The 27,543-nt window shown below is 39.4% G+C and overlaps 1 protein-coding gene across 4 annotated transcripts in view; it reads left to right on the top strand.

Annotated features, from left to right (window-relative positions):
• UMAD1 (UBAP1-MVB12-associated (UMA) domain containing 1) overlaps positions 1 to 27,543 on the top strand; it is a 92,364-nt gene that overhangs the window by 35,371 nt on the left and 29,450 nt on the right. For all 4 annotated transcript variants that reach the window (XR_006168401.1, XR_006168402.1, XM_042816458.1 and 1 more), the window contains exon 3: positions 18,055 to 18,140. Coding sequence is in view for 2 of the 4 variants with exons in the window: in XM_042816458.1 (XP_042672392.1) it covers positions 18,055 to 18,140 (86 nt within the window). In the remaining 2 variants the exon portion in view is untranslated. The remainder of the gene's footprint in view (positions 1 to 18,054; positions 18,141 to 27,543) is intronic.

Below are 27,543 nucleotides of genomic sequence, written 5' to 3'. Positions count from 1 at the left end.
AGGAGCTGGAGGAGAAAAGGATGTGAATATTCAAAAGGGAATATGGGTTCAGTATGTAGGTCATGGCAGTCTCTCTTTTTTCCCCTCTGCTCGTTGTGCATGACCTAAAAATGCACAAATAAGTAATAATGACAATGATAGTGAAGTTGAGAATGGGAATTACATTGGTGTTTTCGGAATCATTGCAGCCCCAACACTTCTGGATTTATCCCATCATTTATTGAAAGATCTGTCTGAAAGTTTTTCTGCAGTCAGAGGATTCATTTCTGTCTGTCCATGTTTTGTTCATGAAACTTGGGAAGATGTAATTGTTTTTGAGACTTACATCCTTGTGCCACTTGGTTGAAATGAGTTGCTTGCTCCTCTTAGCAGACCACCTTGAAGCAGGGGCTGATGCACACACATTGCATTGTACATGGTTTCGTTTGGTTCTTTCAATGTGAAACTGGAACGAATATTACTGCAAGCCCTGCTTTGGGGAAAATTGTAAATGCTGTGTCTCTTTATTGAATTATAGTGTATCAGGAAGCGTGTATAATTCTATAAAAACCAGAAATTCAGCAGCATTTTTGTATGGAAAAGGCTGGGGAACATCAGCATGTTGGGTCACTGGGACTGGACTCCATGCTGCCATGGTAAGCTTAAGTCTTCTCCCTGGCACGTGGGCTCCACATAGTCTGTGTTCTCCTTGTCTTCTGAAGTAGCAGTGGTGAAAGTCAAATGCACAGCAGGATTCTTATCTGTCTTGAGATAAATATGTATCCTGGAGTAAAAATCAAACATAGATTCAAATTGTAAGCCTTCGTTCTTACTGTCAGTATTGAGAATTCGTATTTCTATTTTGCAAGCAGTCCTGCTAAGGTGGAAATACTGTTTGACAGTTATTAAGGAGTAGATTTAAAAATAAAGTTTAAAAAAAAAAAAAGAAAGTAGCTTTGCTTAAAGGAGTTCAGAATTTGTGCTGAGTTTAACTACCTGGAAGACATTTCAAAAATGAAAGTGGCAGAATGGCTTTGTGACAGCAGCTGCAGTTAGACCAGTGGAATCCTTATTTTTCATAGGGGCAGAACATTTATATCAAGGACAAATAAACAGAAGAGCTCAAACTTATCAGTTCTGTGCCATGGCGTGTAAGGTTTCCAGAATTAAAGTAGTCTTTCCACTGAAATCTGAGATTATTGTTTGCTTGCAGATAAACATGCAGTTTCTCTTCATCTTTCAGAATGTCTTTTTTGTTTACAGTAGGGGCAAAAAGAAATACCAACAAACTTCAAAAACAAATTCTAAATCTGATAACCTTTTCAGATGCCAGGTGTTGATTTGTGAAGCCAAACCCACCCACCTCCTTTCTTTTCCAAACGGTGAGTTTTTTAAAAAGAAATATTCAGAAGATATCCAGTGGTGTCTGTTTATCATCCTGTTACTACTCTCAGACTGAATTTAAAAGGCAGCAAGAATATTAATTTTGCTAAAAACGGTGCAGTGATATCTGTAGCCTAAAAACTGTCCTCATTAGTTGGCCACACAAAACCAACCCTTCTTCAGCTCCAGGAAAAGCAAAGTAGATCTGATTTTTTTTTCCGATTTTTTCCTCTTTTTCTATGCTAAAAAGGCAATGTTCTGAAGCATTTTATAACGTCCAGTCTGTGTTTAACCTGATACTTCTAAGGGATAAAGGTGTAATGAGTAAAGTGGTGACAGGGAAGTTATAGGCAATTTTTTAAAGAAAATTCTCCAATGGAGCACAACTTTTCTTTCACATAACTTGGAAATGAGGGAATTTTAACACCATGAAAGGGTTCTGATTTTTGTGTCAGTCAGCATTAACTTCAGGGAAATTCCTGAATAGTTTCATTTGAATCAAATAGAAAGTGTTTTCAGCTGCATACTGCTTATTTTTTGCAAAGACAACAAATGGATTTCATGTAGCCAGGTAACTGAAAAATTAAAAATCCAACTGGCCATGCCTTATTTTGGAAACGTTAAGTGTAATTTAGCTGTGTTTTCCTAACCACGTGATAGGTTGCCTACTAAGACAGTGGTATTAGGATGTTGTATGAAACCTAAGTAAGGGTTTTGGTTTTGATATTTCCTTTAAGTCATTTCAACAAAATTCTGCTTCACCTTTTTAGTGGCTGTGTTTTGGGTGGCTTGTACTTTTTGTTATTGTGAATCGTTACATTTTGCTGCAGTTACCTAAAAGAAAAGGCGTTGGCATACAAAAATTGTGCACTGCATTGTATCAAATAGAACTTTTTTTCTCAAATGCGTATTCTGGCTTACTTAGATGCACTTTTCTATACTGACATTTTGTTTCATATGCTGCAAAAAAAATAGATAAGTTTTTGGAGTGCAGGGGATCAGGAGCTGAGCTGTATTTTGCCTTTGTGAAGGGAATTACAGTTTGTATCGTAGCATCAATGTATGTGAATAATAATCATTATCATAATGTCTCCCTGAGTTATCCTATCACTGAATTTGGTACGTACCAGTATGAGCAACAATTAGCCCAAGGGCCTATAGTCCTATTGGGTGGGGGGGGTTGTTTAGGTTGGAGCACTGCAGTTCTCATTTAATAAATCTGCAAACTTGCTGTAAACAGTTATCAAGGGAGCCTACAGGAACCCGCGTGGTGTGTGTGCGTGCCTGGGGGAGGGGCTGTGTTCAGTTTGTTTCTTAATTCATAGAGGAACTCTGACGTAGAAATCAAAAGCCCAGAGTAAAAAGAAAACACTTGTTTCCAGAATAGTGGAGACTTTTTTTTCCTTTCCTTTTCTTTCTCTCTTTCTTTCTTTCTTTCTTTCTTTTTTTTTCTTTTTTTTTAAGTCTTTGACAATTTGGAAGTAGTGTGGTTTGTTTTTATTGTGAAAACTCTCAGGAAGAACAATTCCGAGTCGGTGCCATTATTCCTGGCTGAATGGTGCTGGGTTTGTGAAATGGAGCAGCTGCGGTAGTTTTAGCTCTGCTCACAAAACCATTCGCTTTTTAATCAAGAACTTCAGATTCTGCAGTGGCTGTTGGTGATGGAGATGGCCAGCTCTGCCCTGGGAGACAGCTGCAGTATAATTGAGACAGACTGTGTGAAACAAATGTTAATGCCCAATGGATGTCTTAAGAGCGGAGTACTCACTAAACTGCAACTGAATTTTTAAAAGGATGAGGAGCACTTATACAGACAGGAATTTACTCCATGATGAAACATTTTAAAGCAAGCGATGTTCTTACATATATTGCATTAAACAGAGCTGAAGTCTTGGGCGCTGGCACACAAGTTACCGTGTGCAGCAATCCAGGTTTTGGTGATGGTGCACGTGTGCATCACTGCACAGTGAGAAATGCTGCGCTCTTCCAAAATATTGTTACTAATTTGGCTGAGGTCTTTTTCTTAAATTGTCTGGGACGTTTGTCTAAATGGCAGTGCATCTGTCACAGTTCTCTACGTATGCTTATTTTGAGAAATAAAAGTGGTTGTATTTTATGGGATGAAATAGAAGCAAACAGAGGCACCGAGGGCAGTCATTAATCTGTAGTGGCAGTTATGGCAGTTATGCATTTAGAAGATTTTTTTTTAAAGCAAGTTAACGTGGGGAAATAAGTGTTCCATCTCATCTGATGTAAAACCTCAGACTGACAGTTTGCTGTAGAAGAGACTTTTCTAAATAGCGTTGTTTGACTAAACCAGAAATATCTTGCTGCGCATCACAAATCAGAACGTGCTGCCCACGTGTTTAAAAATAAAAATAAAGAAAGGGTTGAGTTTTAACATTTCATCAACAATTTCATAGTCACAGTTAATAAGTAGCTTGTACTTGGAGCTGGCCAGTTGTGTGTTTCGTGCTGCGCTATGCATTCCTCATATACGTGACCAGTTTGCTATGGAGCTGTGGGTAATTGTACAGACCAGAGCATTCCACTCTTTCCAGACCAGCAATGTCATTCTCTCCCTGCCCTTTCCATAACATTTAGCCTAACTTTTTTTTAAAATACTTTTCCCAGCTGTATGAAGGGATCCCTGAAGATAGCAGTCCTTGTGGCAAAATATTATGTTGCTCCTCGATGTCCTCCTTTGTTTTCAAACACTTTGTCCCATTTTACATTTCCAATGAGTGCAGTCTCAAGTCTCTTTGATGCTGACTAATTGGGGGGGGTGGGGAAGACAATGTAAAAGGGTTAATCCGTTACACTGGTATTAATGAGTCAGCTGAATCCCTACCATTCTCTTATTTCTGGTTCACTTAGCACCAATTATCACAAATGACTCTTGGTTTCGGGGGGAGCAGGCTGGGAGGATGGTAGGTAGGGCTCTCAGATGAGAGCAGCCTGGTCGTAGGTTAATGCAGGTAAATATATTCATGCCATGTGGGCTGAGATAAGAAAATAATCCTGTTTTCCTGCTGGACCCCTGGGAACACTGAGAGTGTTGGTAGGGCAGCGATATTTTTAGCTGGCATGTGGAAGGACGGTCGGGTTGTTTTCTGAACTCGGTTCTGTTGTGCTGCTGGGGTTCAGGCTGTGGCTGCGCTCACCTGGCGCTGTACGTTAGAAGTAAGGTGATGAAAGAGCCATTATTTGCATAGCTGGGCAACTCTGTGCAGGGTCTGTGCAACTGGGAGCCCCTGTTTTGAATCTGACATCTCTTGTGACGTATTAACGCAGCGGTAATGTTCCTTTGATCTGTCCTGAGATTTTAATTTATGGTTCTGGGAAAGTATTAAAGAGATATTAATTCCAAGATGTAACGTGTTTTCATTACTTTTGATTGCAACTAAGGAAACTGATTAAAGCTTCAGATGCAGAGAAGGAAGTCATGCTTCTGAGCAATTTGTTGTTACTTTTTACAGTACTTTTTATTAATTTAGAAATAATTTCGAGTAAGGGAAACTTAGAGTCCCTCTTTTATGCATAAAATTGGAAAAAGGTGTAAGTCCAAGCAAGCATCTGCTTCTGTTTCCTGCTGTTTGTTGGATCTTCCTGTGATTTAGACAGAGATTCATATTTGCAGCTCATTCTTTCACCGCAGACCCAGAGATTCATATTTGCAGCTCATTCTTTCACCGCAGACCTTGTTTTATCTGCACTGATGCATAAAAAGAAGCACATGTGGGGTGGCAGCAATTTGGGATGGACCTCTGGTACCTGGAGCAGGATAGAGCATCTCTTGTGCTCTGAAGCATTTTCTTCTTCCCAAATCACTTTAGTGGCTGAGGGCTGTAGAAACACGCTCACAACTCTCATCTGAAGTTGTTGTCAGTGTCTCAGAGCTTTTCTTCTGATTGTAGCCTTTCATGAGAGCTGCCTAGGTTAGGTTTATCCTTTGTGCTGCAGAATCACAGAATTGTAGAGGCTGGAAGGGACGTCCAGAGATCGTCGACAAAACGCTCTGCATAGCAGCCCCCCTGCAGCAGGCTGCACAGGGAGGTGTTCAGGTGGAGAGAATGCTGCAGAAAATATTGCTTACAGGAGGGTTTGACTGCAGGCACCTTCATTTGGGAGTGGTTCTTCCAATTTAGTCACAGGATGGAAAGATGCATCCCTAGGTGTACAGTTGCCACCTTTTGGGGAATGCTGTGGGCAGCATGGGGAACCTGGTCTCCTAGCTTCAGTGCCTGTATTGCAGCTCCTTTCCAATAAACAAGCCTCCAGTTTGTGCTTATGTACACACCTACATTTTAGCAAGTTCCAAACCATCATTGTCTTCTAACCTCCAGGGTGCTTAGAAAGTGGAGACTGGTTTTAGGCCTTAGTCCCTTATTAATCCCTTTGGGGCAGGACAGTGAAGCAAAGGAATTTTGTCTAACCACAAAAGCTTCAATGGTTGCTACAGTGGGATATCTCAAAGACAAAGTCCTGTATGCTATCTTCTCCCATGTCTGACCTTACTCTGAGTTGTTTGGCCAGGAGCGATTTTGAGAGAGGGTAATCTAATTTTATGAGGTTGCTGCCTCCCAAAACGAAGGTGCTGCTTTTGCTCCGTTGGATCTTCCTTTGCCCAGTTCCAGTGTCCCCTGGGCTTCTTTGTGAACCAGCTCGGTTTCAGACAAAAAGGTGGGTGGATTTCTGTTGGCTTAGGTCACATTAAGGGCAGGGCCTTCCAGGGAGAGAGAAGAGGAATTCACCTCAGGGGAAGCAAACCGCCTCAGGTGGCTTCCCAGGCTTTCCCCCTTATCCAGGCAAAAAATAAATAAATGAAAGCAAATTATTACATTTTACACAGAAGTATTCCCTCTGGAAATTCTCCCCATCTTAGGCTAATTGGGCTGAATTTTTTGGCCTCCTTAGGGAAGGCCAGGTCCTTAATCCTGCTGCAAACTCTACAGTCTTGCTGTTTGGCTTTCTGCAGTTTTGTGAGTTGTATTTCTTTTGTGTTAGTGTTGTGCTCTTCTAATAACGTGAATTGGCTCAAAGGGGTTGAGTGATAGAGAAGGGAAGACATGAGTGAGCTGCTGGATCACCTCCTAATTTCTCATCAGGCAGCACTGTTAAGGTACCCGATAGCTGGGACTGCTCGCTAGAGCAACAGCGCATTCAGCCAGAAGTCCTTCTGGACTAGAGAGCTGAACTGATGCCCTGGGAAGCTTCACTGGCTCCAGAATGGATGACCATTATGCCAGCCGAGTAGTTCTGACTACATCCACGTATGGGATCTGTCCTGCTACCCAGCCTGTGTTCCCCACCTCCTCCTAGAAGGAGACTTGAAATCAGTTGTCTTCTGAGCAGAAGCTGTGTTCTTTGGCGGACAAAGGAGTGTCATTTTGTGCTTATGTTTCCTGTATTTCTTTTTTCCACTTCTCATTGCATACCTGGCTATGTAATAGTTGTAGGCAGGTTATGGCATGAGAATTCTAGGTTCCAAATACAGCGTATGTTCCTTAGTAGAGTATGTGTTATGCTGTAACTGCATCATGGAAACTGGATGTGGTATTGTTTTTTGAAAATCATTAATCCACCACAGCAGCTGCCAATCATTCACAAGCGTTCAGGTCTTTGTGACCTAGAATTTCATCTGCTAGTCTTCAGCCAATTGAATAGGATCCAATAATGCAGCCCTTTGTGTGTGGGCTGGGTTAATTTGTGGGCTTGTCTTATACGTAAACAGCACAATGATATTGTTGGTCTGTGCTTTTGTGAGTACTGAATTCAGAATTTAAATGGCTAGGAACATGGCTAGAAACAGGAAACGGCATAATTGTGATTGTTCTGATCTCACCTTCTTAAAATTCTTGATCTTCAGGGTTCATTTCAATGCATCTTAAACAAAATGCATCAAAATTGCAAATCTTCCATACGTGTTGGCTGGTATTTCACCTAGAGGAGAGGCAGGGCTGCTTCTTTTGGCACATGGAGCTGTGAGCCTGACTCAGCCACATTGTGAAAACTCACCCTGGGGTAGTGATGTTACTGCAGACTGAATAGTACTTCTTCAAACAGTAGCCAGGAGGGAGTTGCTAAAGATGCATAGTTTGTTTTTGTACGGTGGCCTTGTCTGTTTTTGTTATGCTGGGTTTTGAGATAGGTACTCATTCCATTCTGTGCTGTATGACAGCTTTCTGCAGAAAAATTCCATGTGTTGGGTGTTCCTTCCTGGGAACTTGCCCTTGGGAAGGGATTGACATACAGCGTAGGAATATCTGATCACTGCCATCACACAGCACTAGCAATTGATAATAAAAGTTACAAGGAGCTGTGGCCTTTCTTCATTTTTTCCATTTGTGATAAGAATGCAGTACAAAGCCCCAGCAATTTTTTTTTAATGGGAAAAAAAAAAAAAAAAAGAATATTGCACAATTCTTTTGATTATTTTTTTTCTCTTTGCTTTGTGGGCAGTGTTTGTGTCAGTTTTTTGTGTGCAGGTGAATGTTTTGCTGTTTCATTGAAAACCCATGCAAAAGCATTACAGCCAAATCTTTTGATCTATTATCTTTGTAAATGGATATTTTAGTGTGGCTCTTTTTTTTTTTTTTTTTTTTTTTTCTTTTAGACTATGTGAACTAAGCTTCTTTGTCTTTTCAGAAATTCTGGTTTGTCCCTTTTTGTCCACCATAATAGCTTCTACTTTCCTCTCTGCATGATTTTAAGGAATTCTGCTGCGCTTTTTTGTGCTGATGCTTTAAATTGTTATAAATTGATGCAACTCTGTGTAATATTGTCATGTAATTGAAGATCCAAGCAGTGGTTAAAAACGTTTTAATGCACTGAAGCCATGCATATTAAAAATTTGTGAATATTTGATGCTGTTTGTCTCATTGCCTTTCAAATGAAATAGCATACTGGTAATGTGTTAGAGTGAACATTTCCATGTTGTTTACATACAAGTCAAAGGCAAACAAGAAGTTCCATAGTGTAGTTTCTCCTACAAAGCTGGCTTTAAAATAAAGTTCCTAGAAATACTAAACCAGCTTAAAGCACAGAAGTAATTGGAAAATAACACTTTAATCCAAGTTAATCCACATTATTGACCTACGTGCTCTAAATAAATAAATAAATACATAAAATTGTGTTGTCCTTTTAATCATCTGTGAAGCTGGCTGTTCATGAGAAAAGTCTGCCTGAAGATTAGCTGCTGTACTGTTCTTGCCTCTTCTGAGGATATAGTAAACGGATTTATGTTTTATTTTCTGTGGAGACTGCCTAATTCTTAGCCTCTTTTGTTGGTTTGCCTTTAGATTTTAGATCTCCTTCCTGAGGCTGAGGTAGTTCAGAAGGTTGTAGCAATAAAATGAAATTAATGTTGTAAACCAGGACTAATATATCAAGGAGCTTTAGAAGCAGAGGTGCCTGAATAATGTCTTCTAATTGCTTTTGGATGGAGGTTTTGCTTCTTTCATGTTCATTGTGTAAAACCTTTAGATGTATTCATAAGCATGTATTTGCTACTACACAAACTCCAGAGTATTTATGCTTCTTTTTAGAGGAAAACAAAATATGCTATGCTCATAAATATACTGCAGGCACATGTTTGAAATGCAAAAGCAACAGTGGTTGTAACATAAGGTTTTCCCCTTACAACTGCCATTATATACATAGATTGATCCCAGCAGTAAGACTGCCTTCTAAAAAATCACTTAGAAAAATGAAGGGTAGGAAACTTCTCGAGCCAGAATTCTGTAAGCTTTGTTGTCTGAAACGTGTTGAAGAAAAGCTTTGATATTATGACTTAGCTTTTGTCATCAGATGTATCAGTGCCTGTGAGTCACATGTTCACATACAAACTGTGTGTCGGTGAATCCATATAATCCTAACCCTCAGTTTCTCAAAGAGCTCCTTGAAGATCTCCTAGTCCTCCTATCCCTCTACAATAGCCTTAGATATTTCTCTGCATTATGTAGCGACTTCTGCTTCTTACCCTTCCCTTGTCATCGTTTGCAGTGGCCAACCACAGCAGTATTTGTTAATTGTGCTGCCAACAGGCCAAGAAAAATAGAGAGCAATGGGATTCTTCTTCAGCAAGAAGAATTGGTCTCATTTTACTGCCCACCTACAGATGATTATGTTTTGCAAAAATCTTATTCTTCTGTGCCATTTCAGTCATGTTTGACAGTGTTTTTCTTTCTTATCAGGGACAGAAGTTGGTCATGTAAATCTAATCCCTTAGGAAACCAGCTTAAATTTGCAATATTTGTTGATTTGCATTTATGTAGCAACTCTCACATGCAAATATGAGACTATTCACACTGAAATTTTTGATAGACAAATCATTTTAATACATGCTGGATCTAGTGGTGTGAAGTTTTACAGTGTAACCAAAAGACTGATCAGGGAGTCTATGCTGCAGATTTTTACATGCTAGGAGAAGCTCTTTTATGCTGACCAAGGTGGCTTCCAATGCGCTGTTTTCTTCCAACCAGGCTGAATGAACCTTACCATGAACAAAACAGGAGGAGGCTTCAGCCTCAGGATGACATGTGGACAGTGAAAAAATCTTAATTTCATTGTGAAAAATTGATCGTTATTATAAATGTTTCTCTCTAGGTTAGTTGAGCAAGTAGCATGAAAGTAGTGCTGTTAAAATGTTTTTAAGAGAAGGTTTCTCGCTAGCTCTGTACTCTGTGAGCTGTACCATTGTCTTCAGCTAAGTTTGTTGTTGTTACTGTTTCCACATAGCCTTTTACTGCTTGCTCATCAGGAACGAGGAGGTAAAGACTTTTATTGTTCTGAGTTTAAACTTTTTATCATCCTTCCAATCAAAGTAAGAAAATGCAAGAGAGATTGTGTAGACTTTCATATCCTCATAAAAGGTAAAGATGCAGTTAGGCAAGAGAAATAGAGCAAATAAAGGCAGAGAATATTATCTTTACCTCCCTCTCTTGGAAAAACAAAAAGGATCCAGGAAGAAACTGTAACCCTAAGAGAGCTTTCAAACTACTTCTTTTGCAATTGCTGCATACCAGACTATCCATATAACAAAGGTGGATTATAATGAGTCACTACCCAGGAAGCAGATTTGAGAATGAGGTGGAAAGAGATAATATAGTTTAAGTCTAAACTTTTCCAAACATCTAAAAAATTTAAGGGGCTTCTTGTTTCATTCTTAACCTGAAAACAATCTAGTTATTCTACGGGATGATTAAGCTGGTTTAGATGACCATGGCAGTAAGCTCTTAGTTATTATTCAGTAAGTCTAAAGAAAAACTAATTAATTTTATAAAACTTTCTTAAAAACAAGAGGGGAAAAAAAAAGTACATTAAGTGGCTTTTTTCCCCAGTGAAGTATGATTCAATTGGGCTTAGAAGGTTGTGTTTGTTTTTATATGAAGAAGACGGGTTCTGTTGACAGAGAAGGTGAATGACAGGGAGGACTGTAGATTCTTTAGTAATTTCAGATTCAGCAGCTGAATTCGTGTGCAGGTTCACCTATGGCATCTAGTCTGTGTGTGCCAGGAAATCAAGTAAAACTTCTTTAGGGACAACGTTCACGGAAAATATTAGCATATCATAGATATGCTATGGATTATCTGTAGAGCACTGTCAGTTTGTTCAGCATGGGATGAGTAGCGAAGAGTTTGGAAGCTCTCCCTTAGGCATGGGCACACATATCCAGGTAAGCATGACTGTTGGGCCAGGTGATTTGGAGGACCTACACTTCTGTGGTGTCGCTGGTGTTTTCAACTTCTTGCTTATAAAGTGATTGAATCCGTTGTAAGCCCTTACTCACATCTGTACTGCACTGGTTGCTTCAGTGCTAAAGATGTGTTGGGTAGCAAGACTCTGATAATAATCTAAGATAAGGAAGGTGTGACAGCATATAAAGTAATGAACTCGAGAACAGGATTCCCAAACAGCAGAATAGAAGAGCGAGGTCTGCTGAAAGTGGTGAAGGAAGGTGTGGGCTACTGGGGAAGGTTGGTAGGAGCACATATTGGAGAAGGTACATGCATGGAAGCATCAGACCAGTAAAATGGAATGGGACTGATCCCCAGAGTTTCTTTTTGCTTGGTGTGGAAGTATCATGATTGCTTTTTCTCTTACTAAGGTCTGGACCTTTTGCAAATGCAAAACACTTATGATAATGTTTACCTTGTTACATTTTCTCGTCTGGAGAAGAGGAGGCTCAGGGGAGACCTCATTGCACTGTACAACCTCCTGAAGGGAGGCTGTGGTGAAGAGGGATCTGGCCTCTTCTCCCAGGCAACGAGCAGGACACGGGGCAGTGGCCGCAAGTTGTATCAGAGGAGGTTCAGGTTGGACATAAGGAAGAACTTCTTCTCTCAGAGAGTAGTCAGGCACTGGAATGGCTGCCCAGGGAGGTGGTGGAGTCACCGTCCCTGGCAGTGTTCAAGACGCGTCTGGATGACGTGCTGCGTGATATGGTTTAGTGCTTGTGGTGGCAATGGTGATGAGGAGACGGTTGGACTGGATGATCTTATAGGTCATTTCCAACCTTGTGATTCTTGTGTGATTCTTGTGTGTGTGTGATTTTTCCACCTCCCTTTTCACGAGTTTGAAGAAACTATTTTTTCAGAATCTGCACTCTGCAGTGTTTATATAAATTTTCTTATGATTCATCAGAATAATTACAGAAGATACTGGTAAGTTTTACTGTTATAAAAGCTTCATTTATAGGTATCTTAATACCAGCTATAAAAGCACTGTTGAAATTCAGTATAAGGCTGACAAAGATTTACTGTGGGCCTGCTTAGTCTAACACAGACCTGTGCCTTAGGATGGCTTAGGCAGATTTCCTTCTCATTCACTCTTATGCTTCATGAACTCTTAAACTTTTGGTTTGCTGAAAGTTGCAGCTGTGGAGAATCTTTTTGCTGATATATTGGATTTTAAGGAGGTATTATTAGCTTGTTGAAATGAAACTGCTGTTGATATGAAAAGCTCTAATATGAAACCAGGATGAGATGATCTGAAACTAAGATGACTTCATTGTTTTGCCAACTATATATATTCTTATGAGTCTACTATGTCTTGGTCATATGCGTATGGAAGCTGCCGAGAATTAATGTGAAGTTTGCATGGCAGAAATGCTGTACGAACTGGTAGTTGTGTTTTAAGAGAAGAGAACCACCCAGCCATCTGTGTCCCATCTCTCCCACTGAAGAAGACAGCACATGTCTAGTGCCTTATTTGACTGAAATAGATCAGTGAGTAATATGTTAATCTGTAATGGAAAGTGTCAAATCACTTACAATTTATTACAGCTTGCTGTACTTTTATACAATGCATGATCGTTAGCAAATTCTTCTAAAGTTCTTTCCTTTGCCTTCTGTTAACAGTCCTGGTTCCACAAAATCAGCGCAGTTTTGTGCTCTGGATGCTGCCATCTGTGTTCTTTGGAACGACTCCACTACAGTCCACAGCTCACTCTGGGCAGGATGTACCTGGGAAAGATATTTCACTGATATTCTGAGTTGGCAGCTCAGAACTCTTCTCTGGCACTAAATGTGGCTTTGGACTTCTCTTGTAAGGAGCCACAGCAGTTGAGACAAAGCTTGAGGCTGGAAATAGTGGTGAGGAGAACGGCAGCAACGTGGCATCCATTGCTGGTTGCCTGTCTGCTATATTCACAAGGAAAGGAAGAGGAACTTTTTAGTAAATCACTTTGGATGGAGTTAGACTGGAAGCAAATGGATGCTCAAGGAGCTGAAAGCTACAGAATAAGGCAGGAGAAGAGCAGTGCTATCAGACCCCTTTGCACAGAAGCGAGGCTGTAGAATAGCCTGAGAGTCATATGTTCAGAGGAGAGAGGGATTTACTGTACTTAAATACCTCCCCAGAATTGATACCATGATAGTGTTGCATCTGTCAATGAACTGAAATTTGACATTCTGTCATTGAGTTAAAATTGCTGTGTCTGTCTCCGTGAAGGAGGGGAAGGTTTCGGAGTAGGAAAAAGGGGTGAGAAACGGCAGTAAAACCTCTATGCTTCCATACCGTCAGCATCTCCTGTTTTCAGATCCTACTAATCCTCTCTTAGAGCTATTTGTCTTTTTATTTCTAACCAGAAGTCAGAATACTATTTGTTCCTGCCATTTTTTAGGTAGGAAAGAAAAAGTGGTGACAAGCAGGAAATATTTAAAACGACTAAGTAGAGTATAATGGAAAATAACAATCTTCATTTTGAAGCTAAAGGTGGAAATTTTTGTATTTGGTATCTGATTACTGCTTGCTGTGTTACACATGGTTCACTTTCTTATTGGGTTATCCACACCAGGCCAAATGGCAGTCTAAGTTAAAGAAGGCTCTAACATGTACTTACAGTAATTTCTCTGTTTTGGGCTGAGGGTGGGATAGACTTTTAAGTGCTGTCTGTTGATCAAGAGACTACACAGCGTGAGGATGACAAAATGCTGGGAGAGGAAAGAGTATAAATAGAAACCCCACTTCCTTGTTGAGTAGAAGCCAAACTTGTGGTTGAACCTTTATATACAAGAGTTTCTGAGGTCTGGATAGGCAGCTAAAAGCCAGTTGTTGAAGATGCCAAAAATTCTGAGATCTGAGGGGGTTGTAAATACTGCAAACTGACCTGGGTGTTTCTTTCCTGGTCAACACCTGTCTGCAGTTTGTGGAAAAGAAGAAGGTACTGGTGGAACTTGGGGAATCCAGCAAAGAGAGGAAGAAAAACCTGTGTCTGACCTTCAATTGCAACATCATTCATTTGGACCCGAAAGAGGCTTAATACAACCTAAAAACAGCCTCCCAGGGCTGAGAATTGAGAGTGTCTGGAAAGCAAGATAATTGTCTACTGCTCTCTTCTCAAATTTGAAGATATATTTCCATTGTTTAGTAAGAGAATATTTTTCAGGAAGAAGCATGATTTTTTTCCTGATAAATTCACCAAGTGATCTCCTGTATGTCACTAATTATGCTGCCGATGTTTAAACCAAATTACATTGCACACAACATCCTTCATTACTAATGCTTAGATTCTCAAAATAGTACATGATGTATTAAATACATGACTTCAGTTTTTTTAATATGAGTTTTATGACTAAAACTTTGCATAATGCTTTTAAGCCAAAAGATATATGAGCCAGAATCTAATTGTCTTGTAAAATGAATCATTTTGCCTGTTATCTCTTCATTAAAATACAGCTTTAAACTTGCTCTAGTTCAAACAAATTAATTCAAGAAATCTTATTGCCTGTATTTATCTGGAGGTTAGGCAGGATGATTACAGTGATCCCTCTGACTTTATCTATCAACATATTTACCATTCAGTTCTGATGAAAGGCTGGATGGGGAGTGCTGATAGCCCTGCCTACTGAGGTTGTGTGTTCTTGATTTTTTTCAGAGCCAGATCTCCATTGCTTAGTTTGGCAAAATTATAATTACATTCCTACTTGTATCAGGAATCTGTAAGAGTTTTTTCTTTAGGTCAAGGACTATAAAGTTTAATTTGTAAGGTGCTCAAAATTACGTCTTAGGTCCTGCTCCCAAAAGTCTGCTCTCATGTGATGTCTAGGGTTCACCTTCCTCTACCTTCCTAACATCTGGGTAGACAAGAAGAAATTGTAGGGAGAAGGGGAAAATCGGATCAGAGGGAAGCATTTGAGAAGCAAGACTGACAAGGGAAGAGAAACTTGGACTTGCAGTTAAGGAAGAGATTAGAACTGAGGTCAATGGGAAACCAAGGCAAGCTGAGCAAAAAAATTGGGGGTGGCAAAACAGGATGGGTTGGTTATGGCAAACATGATAAGGCTGGGAACTGATAGAGCTAGGAGAGCCTGGGTTTGGGCAGGTATGTGAAAGTTAATTAATCACTTGGGCTAATAGAAATTAGGATGATTAATCTATTTGGGTACTTGAAATAGGAACCAAGCAAAGAAGAAAAACAGAAATAGTGTTTTCTCCAGAAGACTGTTCTATTTTCATGGTCATCTGAGGTAGTTTAATCTAGAGCTGCCTATAATTTCATTAACTCAAATAATACTCATCTTTATAAATATTTGTGTGTTATGTTTGCAGGATTGTATAACTGAAAACTTGGAAGGATGCTGAGGTTTTCCCATTTGCACTTTTGTTTTAGCAAGAGATCTGCATTAAAGTTCATTTTACAAAGTCAGCTTGAATCGTGAAAAACCGTAGATAGTATGAACTTGCCACCTGTGGGAGCTGGATGTCAGAGTTCGAAGTGAAAAGATACTTTTTTTTCTCTCCCAGTAAGCTATTCTTGTTCTTTTCTTGTGATCATTTTTACATTTTTGACTTTCTGGTTCTGATTTCAAGCTATCATTTATTTTCATCTTAAGGAAATCTAATCACAGGAAAAAGAGTATATTCCAGATGGCATTAACACATATCAAATTGATCTTCAGTTTCTTTGAGTATAAAAACTTTCAAGCGCTTTCTAAGGACGATCTGTAAGGACAAAGAGAGAATTTCCCTTGTAACACTCTTTTGCTGTGCTTCTGCATACACCCGACTATACCCACCGTGAGTCATCTCACTGATCTCAATTAGCGGTCCCTTTGCTGCTGACCGGCTAACCGGCTCTGCCCTTTCACTCCGGATTAGGCTTTGTCCAGCTAGCTGCAGCCTGCTCACATCTTCGCGAGGCTGCCTGCAGCCAGCACAAGTTCCCCTGACAAATCCTGATCTCAGGGAGGGGTATCCTGTGTTTTTCCTCCTGCATCTTTTATTGAATGTAGGACTGGGAGGGAGCACAAAAGGTCATTCATCCTCCTTGTGTTGGCAGGACTGAAAGCATTCATAACAGATGTTTCTTCAACTTCTTTTGAAAATCCTTCAGAGGTGGACATTCTGCTGCTTCCTCAGGTAGTTGATTCTTAAGCAGCCTTGCTTCTGGTGAAGCTGATCTTGCTAAATTTGCTAGTTTAAACTTGTTTGCAAATGTATCAAAATCATCCCTCAGTCTCTCCTTCCTGCATCTGCAGACTATTTTCATGCCTCCTCAAGTTTTTGCAACATTTCATTGCATTTACAAGGCCACAGTTAGTTTTTCTTTGCAGTCGTCTCCTTCATTAGGCATGTAAACTAAAGGTCTGATGGAGTTTATTTTCATGGCCATTACTTATATCATTATAGGTGCTTACGAATTTTGTTTTCTTGGAGTACTGTGGGGAAGAAGTGCAGATGAACTGACTCCTAATCTCCTTTGTTCTCTTTTTTTCCACTCCTCCCACTCCCTTTCTTTTTTAGAAGAGATGATGTGAATGCGAATACTTTGGAGTATTTTATACAGAGAATTACCAGTTTACCAAGAAGCATTTTTCAGTTCCAGAAAGGATTGTGACAAGCTTAGACATTAATGGAGCTAGTATGCACTAGTGACCTACAGTTATTAAAACACATTAAAAGCATACCCAATGACTAAATGTCTCTACTTGTTTTTATAAGATATTTTACTAGGTACTGCAATGTACCCAAGGGTCCTTTGGGGTGTATGACAGCTTGGTGCAGGGCTGCATGGCCCCAGGTGCCACCAGCTTCCAGGCTCATTGGGCATGGGCAGAAGCTGGCCGCTGTCCTGATGGGCTCTTCCAGGTGCCCTGCTTCTAGCAAAGCCACAAGCACAGACTTACCAAAGGAATAAAACTAAAGTAACGTGAACCTTTTCATTTAGAACTGTGGCTGCAGGACTCTTTTTAAGAATGCAGGCTTTCAAAATAATCTGCTGCAGAAAGCACCATCCATTCAAATAAAAATAAAACCAGAATTATGCAGCTGAATCTTTTTCATCTCTCTACGTTGTTTCTTACAAACTATTTGCTGAGTAGCACTAACAGCATAAGGAGATAAACCACAGGATCTTCACAGTTTGTTGTACAGCCTCTCTCAGACAAAGACAATTACAGAAGATAGTGGGTTGGTTTGGGTTGTTTTTTTTATTGGTAGATTTGTTTTACTACCTTCACATTTTTGAAAAAGTTACTGATGTTACTTCTCTCTCTAATACCACTTAATTACTCTGTCAGTTTATTGCTGAGGTCTGCTCATCTGAGATTGGCACCAGCTGCAGTTTTTTAAGTAAATTGGTGTCTGTGTTGTCAGTGCCATCCTGGGCAGAGGTAGCCATGTCCATGCCATGGGAGAAAAGCAGTGGCCAGCCTGTCCTCCAGTAATTTTCCTGGATGGACAAAGTAGGGATCTGCATATGCTCTGCATGCGTTACGCCTCTGTTTCGGCACTCGTGCTCGGATATGCCCTGTGCAGAGCCTAGGTTGTAAATGAGAATGGAGTGGCCACACGTGTCCTAGTTTGACCTGGGCCTGAGACATAACTGACACATGCTCAGCTGTGGCCATTACACCAGATCCTCCCACTGTTATGTCTCCTCTGCTTGAGGTGTTGCCACTGTTAGGACTTAATGGTCCTAAAGTCTTCAAAAAGAAAAGCCCTGCTCCCTTTCTTTCTTTTTCCTTGTTTCTCTGTAACTTTCGCTTTAACTGTTAGAGACATATTTACTTCCAGTTTTTAGAGACTGCTTCTCAATGCTTGTGTTCAGTATAAAATGTAAATTGGGCAACAGAGTTCTCCCTTTCTAAAGAAATTGTGCAATTTGATTTTAGGAAGACTTAAGATGTTTTCTTCCTCCCTAAGATGAAGGATTTTAGTGACTTAATAGGTATTTTCTGACTTTGATAGGTGACACAGCTGATGACCAAAATAGAGAGGCAAAGGACAAAGCTTCATTTCCTGAGACCAGACCAGTGTACAACCAGCCTCCACAGGTAGGAGAATGCTACTTTACTCATGCATGAAGAAGCTTTGATAGCAGCTCATGTGAGAAGTGTGAATGTGCTGTGGAAGATTTCAGCATGTTCATATATGTTGATTAAGTGCTAACTCAGCCTTTCTTGCCATCCATCATAAAAGAAGCATTATTAAAATTTAGGTGGTAATACTATAATGACCACCAATATTGAATGGAAAAAAATGCAGGTATAAGGCTGGACTGTGTGGTTATTGCTGTGTATCTTGTTTTTATACTTGAGATTTGCAACAATGGAACTGTGGCGAGGGTGTTAATGAATTGTGTACAAGTATTAGTGCAGTGATGGAAAATGTCAGACGTTTACATAAGTTATTTCCACAGCCACCTTTGTAACTCACATGTTGTAAACGTGTGAGTATGATGGACTTTCTTCACTGTATTTGCTTTCTGTTTCAGTGCTGTGTGACTGTAAATATGAACGTCCTCTTGTTTATTTAATATTTAATCTATGTATACCTTTCCAAAAGATTTCAGCATATAGCCTATGTGCATTTTTTTCTGCTTTAAAAGTGCTTTTGCAATAAGCATGAGCCTGTTTTCCATTGCTACATAATCTTAGACATTTACAAGATAACATTTCACTTTATTTTTTGTTGTTTTTGTGGCCCTGTTTTTTCCCCTTAATCCATTATTTCCCTGTCTCTTTCTCATATCAGAACTAACCATATCTCTCTCTCATCCCAGCACCATTGTAGCATTTATTACTGCTAAGCCCTTGTAAGCCTTTGGAGTATCAGAGGTGCGTGTGTCACTGTTGCTAATCTAAGATTGGGCAATGCCTGTGGGGGTGCACTCTAGATTCTCATTTTTAATTTTTAATTAAAAACTGTGCCTTATATGGAAATTTTTCATTCACCATCCGTGAAAGCTTTGCCTTTTGATAACATAGGATAATGAATCAGCTCGAGTTAATAGCAAAACTTTAGTCTGATTTCTGAATCCAGGCACATCTGAGCAAAGTGTTTTGCCATTTTGAGGAGGTAAAATGCCATGGTATTGTGGTTACTGACTGCACAGACATAGTTTCCCTTATTGTGGTGTTCTCACTAGGTGTTGTGAGCTGCCAGTGGCTGCAGTTCTGTGGAGCTTCAGAGTAGGAACTGCATGCTTACGAGTTAGAGGAAAGAAGCAGTTTTCAAAATAAAATAGCAAGTGTTACCATGAAAATAGAATAAATATTTATTTTTTATATTGAAAGGCTTACATGTCACCAAAATGCTTGTATGAATCAACGCCAGTTAAATTGAGAGACAGCATTTTAATTCCAGTCTCTGGATTTCATGTATTTGAACTTCATGTTTACTTGGAGGAGTTCTCAATTTCTCAAATTGAGTAGAGACCATGGAAATGAAATTGATAGTTTTGGCTGTTAGGAAAGCAATATTTCTGTTTACAGCAGTGAGTGTATTTTTATAAATTTGTGGGAGAAATCTACCAATTTAAGAAAACTGGAAAAGTGTTTTTATATACTCAGTATGTCCTAGAGGCGTGGGACATTAATTGAAATAATAAACTTGTTATCATTAAAACAAGAATACTTCAGAAACATAGTACAGTACGTTGAAATAGATTTGTTAAGCTGCAATGTAATACCAGATATTTTCCATGCATAGTTGAACAGTAAAGTTGCTGGAAATTTGCTTCTGTTTTAACACATTATACATTTGACAACTTAATAGGTGTTGACTTTGTGGAACATGAATAGGTTCTTTTAGAAATATGATTTAAAGAATAAAGTCATGCTTTGTTTATGGGTCACTTCCTTATCTGAAAAGGAAATGAGGTTGTTGCGTTTGATTTTTGAAGAACATGTTTTCTGGAGTATGTTTTTGTAACCATTGTAGTCCTTGGAATTTCCCATTTAGGTACTACTGGATTCATTTTCTGCACAGCTATTGAATTCTCAAGTACATATGTTTGTGCAGTGTTGCTGTATTTATATAAAACTAATGCACAAATTAAATCTTGAGACAAGACTGTTTTGCTGCAACTTGCAACATTTAACAGAAGCTCCTGTAGCAATGGCAGTCCCTGCAATCTGCATTGTTTTGTGAGGTTTCCATGTTGCGTGTGGTGCTGTTAGAGGAACTGCAGGTATCTGCAGCCTCGTTGGTGTTTTCACTGACCAGCTTCACTCTGCTATACAGTGGAGACAGAATCTCCTGCTGTGAAGAGTCCCACGTAAAGCATCTTCTCCATCACCAGCTTGCAAGGGTTCTGATGCCCACTTAATGCTAGGGAACTTGGAGGTCAGGCAGGGTAATGAGTGCTCTGGGCACAGTCAAGCACACAGCACCCACAGGTGTGCACCATCCCCATAAGCATGCGCCATCCCACAGGCATGTGCCATCCCACAGAAGCTGCTTCAGGCTTGTGGACTACAAGTTGCATGCATGTTTAAGTGCTTTTCTGGATGTGGGCCAAAGTGCTCAGTGCTCTGCAGGACTGGGAACTTAGATTTGTCTCTTTGTGACAGTGAAACGCAAAGCATCTAGTTGTAACTGCAACACCATCACGATAGAGAGATTATGGATTGTTTTTTTCATGCTTGTGGGTTTTCCATTCCAGATAATTCAATCTTAATCTGCTTTCATTGGGAATTCAAGGTTACAGAAAGTAACCAAATGGAAGTGTATAGGTTTGTATATGCAGAGTGCTAGAAGCCCCCGTAATGTGATGGGGTTATTTTTTGTAATGAGCTGTTCCACTGGTAGAGCAAATTAGTGCAACCGTGTGTTTTTGTCCTACTGTGAGAGCAATTATATAGTGTGTCTATTAGGAGACATGAAAAATACTTTTGACAGATGGTATGGCTGTGAATTAGGATTTATGAAGATTATTGTACGTCTGGTGTGCAGGGCACCTGGGATTATTACATTGATGCAAGAAAGAAAAAAAAATCTGATAATAGTTGCAGTGTTTTGCATCTCCCTACTGTCACCTTAAGAAGCAGTTCATGTTTATTTGATATGGCACTTCTGGATAATCTGACGTATGCTCTTTAGCCAACACATGTCAGCAGATTTAATGGGTGGAAACCATACCAGTAAGTGTGTTAAAATAAACCACCAAAAATGAGAGCTGCATTTAGATTGTGAATTAAGATTTTTTCTCTTATTGCGTGTTGGATTTTGGTTTATTTTATAGTCCTGTTTCTCCTTCAGATACTCAATTGCTATTGCGTTCTATGTAAGGAGCTTGTTACACGCTTTCTAGGGCAAGAGAGAATCCTCCAAGGGATTGCTTAATCCATAAGTACCTAATTTATATGTTGTTGTTATAGCCACTCTTAATTATATACCTTGCTGTGATACTTATCTTCATAGGACATAGCCTTTGTTATGAATTGCAGTCATTCTGTTATAGCTCGTGACCTTTCTTGGCATAATTTAATATTACAAACTGGGAATGTAGCAGATAGAAGTGCCATGTTTCCTGAAGTAAATTTACACTTATCCATGGCTTTTTGCACGGAGACACTGCACAGTGCGCTGTTTTGGCTGAGTTCCCAAATAAATTAGAAAAAACCCCAAACTTTTGTATCAGAATTTGCAGATAATATCCTCATTACATTGATCCCTTTTAAAGCTCTGCTATTTAAGGATTCTACATAACTGTAAATAGCAATTTCTTTGGCTGTATTTGTTAATGGGGAAGACAGAAGATATAAAATGTCAAGGAAGAGATAGTGGAGGTTGAGCGCACAGTAAAAAAGTGAACAGAAAAGAATTTATTGTTACTTCTACTGTTCTGAAGAAATAGCAAGTCTTGCTGAATGTGTTAGGCTTCTAAGATCTCCTTAGAGCAGATCACCTGGCAATTGTCTGATATAATTCCAGGATATGAATAACGCTAATGTTACCTTCTTTTCCTTTAAGTATATGTGAATACTAATTCGTTCTTCCAGACCTTGTATTGTCCAGTTTTTACTAAACCCTGGCTGTCGTGAATATTTTTACAAGTTAGCAGAAAACGAGGTATTACTGATTGTGCCTTCATTTAGTCACCCAGCTCTTAGTTTTCCATTCAGAGTTCCTGCATTTAAAGGCTCAAAATGGATGTTCTGGGTCAGTTTTACTGCATCATTTTAAATTCCCCACATTTGCTTTAGAGAAAGTGGTTGATATATCAAAATCATTACAATTATTGGCCAGTGTTTGTGGTTAGTCTGCTCCACTCTGACAAATGATAATGTTTATAGAAAATGTTATTAAAAAAAGAAAAAAAAAAAAAAAAAAAAAAAAAAAAGAAAGCCTTCTTAAGCTGGGATTCTAGCTGTGTCCTGGTTAGATTAATTGCTTGTCATATGTCGTATTAACTACAAGTATTTCTTCTTCGTCTATAAAGCCCTTAAAGTGTGTTGGTTCATATTTTCTCTCTTCTTAATTGGGCATGTTAGCAGTAATCACTTAATGAAATTATCCACTCTTAGGAGGGACTGGAATAAGACTGTAACATCAGGTCATCAAGCGCATACTGTTCTCTGAATGCTGGTGCCTTCAGAAGAAAGATCTGCTTTACTCGACTCTTGTGTATGAGTTTTAGCTATAGGAAGTGAAGTTTTTACAAACTTTTGAAGAGATTAATTGTTTTCAGTGTTGATGCTTTGCAATGAACATCATCGTTCGTAGCTCCCTCCATTCCATGCATGTATGATACGCAGCTGGAGGGCTTGCATTTACTGTGCAGACACAGATTGAGAATCCCTTCAAAGCAGAGCTACTGTATGATAAGGAAGTCACACTATGTGGTTGAGATCTTACTGGGAAAGAAGGTAAACAGCCCAGTCAGCTAAAAATCAGCTTTTACACTCTAATAGCATCTGTACTTCATAAAGCTTAATTACATGGTTTGTATTGCTGCCTGTTTGATAATCAAAATATCTAAGGGGTCTTCTCATACTAGGAAGATCTCCAGAATGTACTGACCAGGGGACTTCTGCTTGCCATCCACAGGTGGGCAACCTGGGGGGTGCAGGTGTGTGGGTGTGCACGTGTTATGTATAAATGTATTATGTATACATGCATGCATAAAATTTAAGCAGTACGATCATCCATAAGAAAGTCTGCTTCTGTACATCACAAAGGATAAGTTACTGTGGCTTCACAAGCAGTGTTTTATAAACTCTCATGATCTAGTGACCTAGAGTCAACCAGTAAGAGCTGGTCATGTGTTAGAAGAGTACTGCCTTCTAGGAGTTTTTTCAGTCCTAAAGTGATTAGTTAAACTCACCTGTATATCATCATAGACAATGGAGGTTACTTCAGATCTGTAGTAATTATAGTAATGTCAAGAATGATGTCAGTGTCCTTTTTTTTAAAGGGTAGTATTATATTTTTAGATCTAGGGAACTGGATTGGGAATGGAGAGGTGTGAATTGATGTGGCTGCCACCAGCTTCCTCTTCACTCTCAAAAAAAAGTAATGCAGCTTTATTACAAAACACTTTTCTGTGGTACTTTGCAAGTTAGTGCTACTTGTAATGTAGTCCCTTTGTTTAACTTACATTGAGGTTTCATTGTGACAAGAACTGAGGATGCTTAACATTCTTTTCAAAAGAAGCTTTGAACATTCTGTGTGGTTAGAATACACTTGTAACTTGGAGCATAACCCCAGCAGAGACATTTGGGATCCCCACTGCCATGCTGGAACTGGGAGCTGGGATGGGATTGATCTGTCCATCGGTGGGATGTGTGCAACAGGAGGGAGAACTGCCTCCTGGAGGGAAAGAATGGCACACAGCCGTGTTAGATTTTCGTTGTTTAGTACCTATAATGAGCACCATATACACCCACATGTAGAAGTTAATAAAGCAGTAAAATTGTCCTGATTGACAGCCTCTGCGTTTTTGAGAGCTAGCTCAATATGCTGCATATGATGACCAAGGCACGTGTATGCAGAAACACAGTTTGCATACCTTGCTATTTAGTTTGGGCAGAGATTCATTGTACGCTTACTGTAATTGCATGCTTATTCAGTTACATTGGATTATTAGTTGTAAAGGAGATGCTAAAATTGGATGCCCAGATGTTCACATTTTCAGGCTTTGTCTAATTTTGAAATCTTCTGACTAACTTAATCCCTAGATAAAACAATTGCCTACCCTGTATCTCTTGCCCAAACACATGCGGTTGGACTAAAAGCCAGTAATGCTGGTTCACTTTGCTGCTGTCAACGCATTGATTGGTCAGTCATCCTGCCTCTGGGAGTAACCCTTCTGGGCTTTCAAAATATTAAAATTGATCTAAAATACATTTTAGATCATACATCACTTGATGAAACAGTGTGCTAACACAGCCTGATGGAAGTGTGATATTTACAGTGTGATGCATTAGCGCAAAATGGTGGCTGAAAGACCACAGTATGGGTCAGCTTATGAATAATTACTCTAAACGTCACGTAAGGAAAGTAGCAGTGTCCTTAGATTAGTTTCTCTGCCACTATCAGGGAAAAAATAAATAAAACAAAAACCAGCAGTAACCAGTCTGTTTTAAAGTCAAGGAAAAAATGATGTGAAAACTGCCCTATTTCAGTCCAAAATGCAAGTATTGATAATACAGGAATACGCTTTTGTGTAATTTCCATCAGTGTGATTTGATCCTTCCTCCACAGAGTGCTTTTGCTTTAATTCATACCTTAAAAAGTTTCTCTCAAAACTTCACCACTCCTTCACTGTGTTGGAATTTAAAAAGACTCTCCACTGGGTAGCTCATAGCAAAATTTGTCTTGAAGTGCTTTTTAATTATATATGAAGATAAAATGGGCTTGTTTGCAATTTTTTGTTTGATTCCACATGATCATAAATGTTTAGAATACTTCTCTAGTGTCACAATGCAATTTTTGTCAATGTTTGATAAAAATGAATCTATTTTAAGTATTGAGAAATTGCCCTTTCTTTTCACTGTGGTCCAGTTATCTTCCTTTTACAGAGAACCACAAGGTCCACAGAGCTGAAAGAAATGACCAGTATTTGTTTCTTTTTATCTTATTTATTCCTCTTCTCTGAAAATCATCTTGCTCTCATCCATGTGTCACAAAAGCCTAAGCAATAGGTGCTGAGGACAACTTTGTTGTTTTGTGAGCTCTGATTTTGGATAAGCCCTCTCTGTGCAGAAGGTGCTCTTGTCAAGTGCTACCATTACACACTGTGCATGGCATAACTTAGAGGCAGATATCCATCCTTCCTTTCTCTATTGGCTTGAATCTCTGTAGGGAGACCAGGTAGAAAGTTGCATTAGTAGATACTTGACCGTTTTTTTAGCATTGGAATATTTTTAATTTTTAGCTGCAATATATTGCTAGACTTGCCACAAACACTGATTTTATACCTCAGGATAAAAACCTTGGAGTAAAGCCCTTAGTACAGTACTGCACAGTATATCTGCCTGAAATGCCTTAAAACTTAGGAGAGATGCTGGTGAGAAGACCTAGAGGATCCTTGCATTTTCATACACGTGGAATAATGTAGCAAAATGCAGCATTGTCACTCCTTTTTAGAGGCTCTGCTCCGTGACCACGTGCTATTTCAGAGGAAATTTATCTTTCTCCTGTAATTCTAGCTTGCCATTCTGGAGCTTCTGCTGTTGCAGGGATTGGGAACAAGAGATAAAGTCATGGAGGCAGGGACTCCATCTGCTTCTCTTGGTCAGACATCAGCTGCCCAAAAAGTCTTCAGAATTTTTCTTTTTTTACCTAGAGCAATGTGGAGAAACTCAGATCCTGTCATTAACCACAGAGATTGAACGTAGCTGCTAACTTTAAACTCATTATTTAAATACTGTTTGTTTAAATATGCAATCAATTTCATAGAAAAATCAATATGTCTTGAGAAGATATGAAGAAATGAACAGTTAAAACACAACCTTTGCTCCTCATTTCAGCTCTACTAAAAGAGTATTTTTAGAGGAATATTTGCATTCCAGTTACTCAGAAATTATTCCCCACATACAAAGTACTCATTCATGGTTCAGTTGCTTCAGCAGATGACTGCATTTTAGTAGTTAGTATGAGGTTAGTATTACATCAGGAACAAGGGTAACAAAATAAATCTGAGTTTTTTGTGCCTTTGCACTGAAGTCGCAGAAGAAATCCCTCATCAGCATTTATCATCCTCCTCTGTTTGTGTTGCAGCATATTGTCCTTCACTTCAGATTTGTGGCTGTGGGATGCACGGCTGGGTGCTTAGAGCCGCCTGTATTTTCAATCACAGTTCTTCTGGCTCACCGTTTACTCACTGTAGTAATTTTCATGACCTTTTTAATCTTTCAGCATACACACTACAGAGAAAAAAATGCAGCCACGATCTGGCCCAGTTAGCAGCGTTTCCTGGCACCGGCACAATCACAGCACATTGAATATTGTTGGTGTTGCTTATTGTGCTGTGTGAGATTGTTGCTATGAATAGCTTGTGTGGTGCTTCATAGGAACAGGGGAACTTGATAGGCTGAACCACTCTCACTTCTAAGATCATTCTTATCACAGCACTCACGTTGAGGGGGAAATGTTCAAAATTCACCTGATAGGACAGTGCTCTGAGCACTTAGAGGCATGGGGAGGCAGCAGGAGCAGGAACCCTGCTGCTGAGGGGCATAAAAGCCCAATAAGCATCCTGAAGTAGCACAGAGTGCTAGAATGGGCTGGGATAAAAGGAGGGATAAGGACAGGAATGATGTTCTGCTTCCAGAGCAACTATAATTGTTCAAAGAATTTATCATAAAACATATTGCTTTAGAAGGATCTCATGATATAGTGCCAAACTTCTCCCAGATAGACTGATTTCTGATGTCTTATTGTTGGCAAAATCATTTGTGTGCAAGAATGCCCCTGGCTCCAGGAAAGGGGTAAAAGAAAATGAATTCTATTAAAGAAAAAAGAAATTAGGGCCCTACCTCACTAGTGCAGGGCTTAAAGCTTTTGCACCTGGTATTGCAAACCTCTCGTAATGCTCAGCTGAAGATCAGGCTTCTTTGACTACGTGACATTTTTCTACGCTGAGTGGCAGAGCTCCAAGTCTATGGCAGAGCTCAGAGCAGAGCCATCTCTTATTTAGATCAGTTATTGGTTTGGGACCTTTGCAGTTCTGCCTTTTTGGTTTATACAATTTGATGGTGTTTTGGTGTATAGAAATCTAGGTATATTCATTTTAAAAGTTTAGGTACTCCAAATTCCTATGACACAAATATTATTGTAGTTATGTTTGGAAATTAAGACATTGAGACAGCTGTTCCTTGTGTTGAATCAGCATTTTAGGAAGTCGAGTAAAACAGAAGCTCAATCTTGTTTCAGTTGAAGTTTGCAAAACTGTTAACTAAGAAAACAGTGTTTTTCCTCTAGCATGAGTAAATGAGGTAGTTACACACC

Source organism: Centrocercus urophasianus, unplaced genomic scaffold (genome assembly GCF_019232065.1).
Source record: "Centrocercus urophasianus isolate 14NV4802_14NV808 unplaced genomic scaffold, USGS_Curo_1.0 seq_16, whole genome shotgun sequence".
Classification (NCBI taxonomy): domain Eukaryota; kingdom Metazoa; phylum Chordata; class Aves; order Galliformes; family Phasianidae; genus Centrocercus; species Centrocercus urophasianus.
Note: the sequence above shows the minus strand (reverse complement) of the source record. Positions and strands in the feature narration are given on the sequence as shown.